Source organism: Rhea americana, unplaced genomic scaffold (genome assembly GCF_003343005.1).
Source record: "Rhea americana isolate MKP2758 unplaced genomic scaffold, rheAme1 scaffold_122, whole genome shotgun sequence".
Classification (NCBI taxonomy): domain Eukaryota; kingdom Metazoa; phylum Chordata; class Aves; order Rheiformes; family Rheidae; genus Rhea; species Rhea americana.
The window spans coordinates 2,554,381-2,559,813 of record NW_028185284.1 but is presented as its reverse complement, the minus strand read 5'-3'; the positions used below and the strand labels follow the sequence as shown (position 1 = coordinate 2,559,813).

At 66.2% G+C, this 5,433-nt stretch overlaps 1 protein-coding gene across 1 annotated transcript; it reads right to left on the bottom strand.

The window, feature by feature from the left end:
* Positions 1 to 500: 500 nt before the first annotated feature.
* Positions 501 to 5,240, bottom strand: HPS1 (HPS1 biogenesis of lysosomal organelles complex 3 subunit 1). The gene is made up of 18 exons (XM_085325614.1): positions 5,220 to 5,240; positions 4,950 to 5,144; positions 4,730 to 4,872; positions 4,539 to 4,647; positions 4,187 to 4,347; positions 4,009 to 4,111; positions 3,815 to 3,922; positions 3,610 to 3,679; positions 3,409 to 3,476; positions 2,751 to 2,918; positions 2,499 to 2,675; positions 2,362 to 2,429; positions 2,101 to 2,223; positions 1,923 to 1,987; positions 1,558 to 1,703; positions 1,215 to 1,328; positions 976 to 1,058; positions 501 to 720 (listed from the first exon to the last, which is right to left on the bottom strand). Exons 1-18 carry the CDS (start codon positions 5,238 to 5,240, stop codon positions 558 to 560), a joined length of 2,085 nt encoding a protein of 694 aa, XP_085181740.1. The 3' UTR covers positions 501 to 557.
* Between the last annotated feature and the right edge of the window lie 193 nt (positions 5,241 to 5,433).

The window sequence follows — 5,433 nt, the reverse complement described above, 5'->3', positions numbered from 1 at the left end:
CGCCGCGCGCCCCGCTGCCATCGCCACACTCCGGCTGCACGGCCCGGACTTTGCTTTCGCGGCAGCACTTCTCACTAGGCTGCCGGGGCAAATTCCTGCCGAGCAGGACGGGGCAAAGGCCTCGCCGTGGTCCGCTGCTCGGACGGCAGCTGCAAGCCCCAGCGAGCGGCACAGAGCTGCGAGGGGCAKCGGCCGGCGGAGCGCAGCCCCGGGCACGTCCCGTCCCTCCTCCCCTGGCAGCGACRCCCCCCAGCTCCAGCCGTGCCCCGAGTTTTGCACGCTTCGGGAAGGCGCTTTCCAACAGGAAGGCGACCTGCCAAAAGGCTCTCGGCCCCGCTCTCACCCCGTCCCTGGAGGCTGCTGGGTGCCAGCCAAGCGTGCAGGGAGCGGCGAGGGTGGGCAGGGCGCACCCAGGCCAGGCGGGAGAAGCTTGCACGTGGCTGCCCGCAGGCACGGCTGAGCACGCACGGCGCCGACGCGGACGAAGCAGCACAGGCGCGTCAACACCCGCACCCACTTTAATCCCAGCCGGCACCCGGCCCAGCCTGGACCTGGGCTCAGAGCAGGGGGATGCGGGAGGGCTCCCAGAGGCGCCGGGCCAAGTCGCAGGCCTGCTGGACCACAAGCTCAGAYGGGATGATGCCCAGGTGCACAGTCAACAGCTCGTAGCACTTCACCACCTCTGCCTGGTGGTTCTTGCTGTAGTAACGCAGCAGCTTCCTGGGGAGGAACAGATTGGGGGGGCTCTGCAGGGCACCATGCAGCCTGGAAAGGAAGTGRGGCCAGCAACAGGCACCTCCTCTCTAACCACCACCCCCTAGAACCTCCTTGGTGAGGACACAGCACCCGCCCGCCMGACCACAGCACGAGGCCGGGGAGACAGGCTGTTGCAACCCAGCTTCCCACGAGCACAGCATCACYGATGGGCCCCCCTGTGCCCAGGTGCCAGGCTGCAGGGCTGGGGACTGTGCTCACCTGTAGTAGTCTCCTGCCAACATCCCAATGGGAGCAGAGTCATCGGAGAGAACTGGCACTTCTATCACCTCCAGCTTGCAGCCCTGGAGAATGGTGACAGCAGAGGGCAGGACTGTACCAGGGAGGGGACAAGCGAYGGAGCCTAAGGAGCCAGAGCACAGGGGTGCCTACAGCCCTGCCCCCTGCCCTGAGGAAGACACCGGGGCAGAGGGRCTCAGCCCCCTCCCCACCCCACATACCAGCTCGTTCTCAAACCAGAGGAARTAGGAGCAGCAGTAGTCGCCATCCTGCAGCATGAGCGTCGTGTAGCCCTTCTGCAGGTAACGTCGGGCCAACCCAATCAARGACCAGACCTGGGGGAGAGGCAGCCAGAGCATATGACCCTCCAACTCCCACTCACTCCTGTTGTCCCCATCCCACCCCAGCCTCGTGAGCCTGGGGAAAGCCCCTCCAGAGCCAGAACCCTTCCAGAGCGTTGCATGCTGCAGCCCACAACCTCCCACGTGTGGKGGCCAGTCCAGCTCCAAGGAGCCGGTGCCGTGCAGGCCGGCTCAGCACTGCAGGGCTGCATCCTCCCAGTACCTTGTTCTTGACAAACTGCGCAAGGGGGCCCTTGCCCAGCTCCGAGCTGGATTTCTCCGTCACGCTAAGTGACGGTGCCATCATCTGCCCAGCCGTGCGGTCGACATAAATGAAGTGTACCAGGCCAGGAAAGTCCTCCAGGTATGTAGGGCCTGTTAAGGGCATCCAACAGCTTTGGTGCTCTTCCAGCACAACCCCCAAGCCTGTGTAAACCACCTTTGCCCACCCTACGCCCTCCCTTGTGCCTGGCACACACAAGACAGGGTTCTCCTATTCCCACCTTCACCTCCCCAGAGGGGACCCTGCACTATGGCCCTCCTCCCTGGGCTGCACTCCAGCCCACCCCAGCTGCTGCAACGGATATGACACCATGGTGATATTGCGTCTGCTCTTCACCAGCAGAAAATCCCTCCAGTCCAACAACTTCTCCCTGCCAAGAAAAGGTGCAGTGAGATGCAGGGACCCCACAGCCTCCAGAGTAGCASGGGGTCGGGGCAGCACCCTGAGGTCCCATGGAGATGATGGGCGCCCCTGCACACCCACCTCATCAGCTTCTGGGCACGGTCCCGCAGGCCCTGTGACAGACTCTGGCTGGCGGAGGTCAGGAAGAGCTGGCGATACACAGAGCAGAGCTGCCGCTTCACGTTGGCCAGTGCCTGCAGCACCCTGAGACAGAGACAGACCTGAGTTTGGCCTCACTGCACTTCGGGGCACCATGGGGAGAGCACYTCTGGCTCCCCAGGGCTGCAAAAGACCCCTGCCTGCCCCAGGGACTCCAGGTTCCCCCAGCCACCCTGTACTCACTCCAGCAAGCTCCCAGGCTCGCTCCGGGAGAATATCTTGTTCTTAAACTCCACCCAGGCATTCTGCAACTAGACAGAGACAGAGCTCAGCATGTCTGCAGAGCCAGCAGGACAGGGGCCTTGTGGCCCCACTCCCACCTGGATGTCCTTCCCGCTCAGCTTCTTCACAAACTTGTCCATGCGTTGCCGCAGCTCGGCCAGGAAGGGGTAGGCACGTGCGGCTCCCACCTCCTGCCCCTCTTCTAACTTCTTTTCCAGCACCAAGAAACCGTCGAGCAGCTGGTACAAAGTGACGGCCACGTGGGTCGTGGGGCCCTAGCGAGCAGGTGAAAGATGGGTCAGCTGGTACCCAGTCCAGCCCTACTCCCCTCCATGTTAGAGCCAGCTCACCTTGGTCAGCAGCACGAGGCAGATGCCAGGCCAGAGCGGGAGGCAGTGCATGGTGTGGGGCAGCATGGGGCAGTACCCTTCTGGCAGGCTGGCATCCAGGAAGACCCTTCTGGGGTTTGAAGCTTCAGGGACCAGAGGCTCCAAAGTCTGGAGCAAGTCCTCTGCCATCTGGGGAGAGAGGAGAGCTGCTCAGCCCCCTTGTGGGGACAAGGCAGCCTGCACCAGCGCAGGACCTTCCGGAGGGATGCGGAGCGGCAGCAATGCTCTGAAAGCTGCAACGGGGCACAACCCAACTGATGGACCACGTAGGAAAAGAGCAACGAGGAAAGCACCCAGTAACCCCCAAAAGAGCAACAGATGCGGGGGAAGCTGCTTGCAAAGACACAGCTGGCGAACACCTCAGGGCAAGGCCGGCGCGCGCTAGCGGAGCCTCCGTAAGCCTCCACGGCATCCCACAAGGAAGCAGCCCAGAAACCCCAGTGTCAGCGTGACGCMTAGCGTGGGGGCCGTGTGGCATCTCCCCAGCCCGGAGGCGGGGGCATTCACAGCCACAGCACAAGGGCTAAGCGACAAGCACCAGAGCACCAGAGAGAGCCAAGTGCAGGAGGACGGCCAGGGAAGAGGCACATCCGGAGGAACTGCRGCATCCCTCGCTCACCTGGACATCGGCAGTGTCTGCATCCTCAGCGCCTGGCGGCTCAGGGCCCTCCGACCAGCTCTCACTGCCTGCAGGAGCAGAGCAAGTCTGGTCTCAGCACCAAGCGGAYGCTCAGGCTCCCTCCAAGCGCCCCMYGCATCCCCAGGCCCTCCGTGGGGCTGAGCAGTGCCAGGCACGGCTCCTGCCCAGCCAGGCACTCACCCGTGCTGTGTCTGCCCGGCGAGGGCTCAGGCGTGTAGTACACCTCRGGCGCGGAGAGATCGTCTGTGTCCTGCCAGCAAGAAAGGCCTGGTTGAGCGGATGCCCTGCAGCCAGGACTTTGCAGAGGGGAACCGAGGCAGACAGGGTGGCCAGGGTCCCCCTGATTCCCAAACTCACAGGCCCTGGGGACAGCTACCACACACACCCGATCTTCCGACGACTCCCTCCCCGTGGCTGCATGGGAGCTGGGGCTGCTCACAGGGATGCTCTCACTTCTCGTGGGTACCTGGAGGAACGTCTTCCCTGCTGCAGGCTTCCAAGAGAAAAACGTTAAGCCACAGCACCCCCCCCCAAGACATCAGTTCCCACGGGGCACCCCAGACCCCTGCCCTGGAGCACCTGGGGGCTGAGCTCCTCCTCAGCGCTCTGGCTGGGATACAGGTCCTGCACAAGGAGGATGAGGACGAGCAGGTCCGCGGGGCGGATGGAGCTGGTGTTGCGGCTGTGGGCGAGAGAGCAGCGGGGGTCAGGCGGGAGGGCTGCCTCGGGGCGGCGGCGGAGCCGGGGCAGGGCGCACCTGGAGTAGAAGGCCAGCAGCTTGGCGTTCACCAGGAGGAAGGCATGTCCCACCTCGTCGCCGCCGCGCTCGGGGCTGGCGTTGATGTGCTGCACCACCTGCCGCTCCAGGAACTCGATGCACTGCTCACACAGCTGGGGGTGGATCAGCCGCTCCACGGCCTGGGGCGGGGGCACAGCCCTGAGCCCACCGCGGACCTGGCCCCGCGGCCGCGGAGCGCTGCCCAAAGTGCCCCCCAGCGTCCCGGTGCAGCGGGCAGCCTCACGCCCGGTTGGCCTGGGCCACCCCGAAAGCTCGGAGCAGCTCTGCGACACGAGCGGGAGGGCGCAGCGCRGCGCCGCCCGCACGGTACCTCCACGGCAAAGCTCTGGTCCTCCTCTCGCAGGCGGCTGTAGGTCTCCAGCAGGCCCCGGAGCAGGCCCCAGACACGCTCGCGCTGCTCCGAATCGGCCGGYCGCAACCTGCAACGGCCGCGGAGGGTGAGGCGGGCAGGGGGCCGTCGCCCCGCCGCGGGGAGCCCCCCCGCCCCCGGCCGCCGCTCACTCCTTGCGGACGAGGTGGGAGTCCAGCGTGACGAGCCCGCAGTGAGCCTCCACCAGGCGCCGCAGCACGAAGAGCTTGCGGCGCAGGTCGTCCTCGCTCTCGGCGCCGTCGCCGTTCACCGCGATGTACAGGCAGTCCCCGAACTGCAAGCGAGGGCGGCCTCAGGGCTCCCGGCGCCCCCCGCGCCCCACGCCGGCCGCGCGCCCGGCCCCGGCCCTACCATGTGCAGGACGTGGAGGTGGCGCCCGGGCTCGGCCACGAAGCAGGTGTAGGTGTCCGAGAGCTTCTCCAGCAGCGCCGTGCACGAGATGATGAGGGGCGCRAACAGCGTGTTGAGGCTGTCCTCCAGCGCTGGGGCCTGGGGCAGGCGGGGGTCAGCGCCCGGCCCCGCGTGGCGTCCCCCTGCCCCACGGCTCTGCCCTCACCCCACTGCACAGCACCCTGCTGCCGCCCCACTCAGCCCGGCACTACTGCCTCGCGCTTGCGGCACCCCTGTGGCTGTGCCCTGCATGGCCCCCATCCCCAGCCCTGCCCCACACCACATGCCAGCCCTGCCCCACACCACATGCCAGCCCCACTACCACATATTGCACCCCTCCAGCCCTGCCCCATGCTCCACCCCCAGCCCCACTGCCACATATTGCACCCCTCCAGCCCTGCCCCACGCTCCACCCCCAGCCCCACTGCCACATATTGCACTCCCC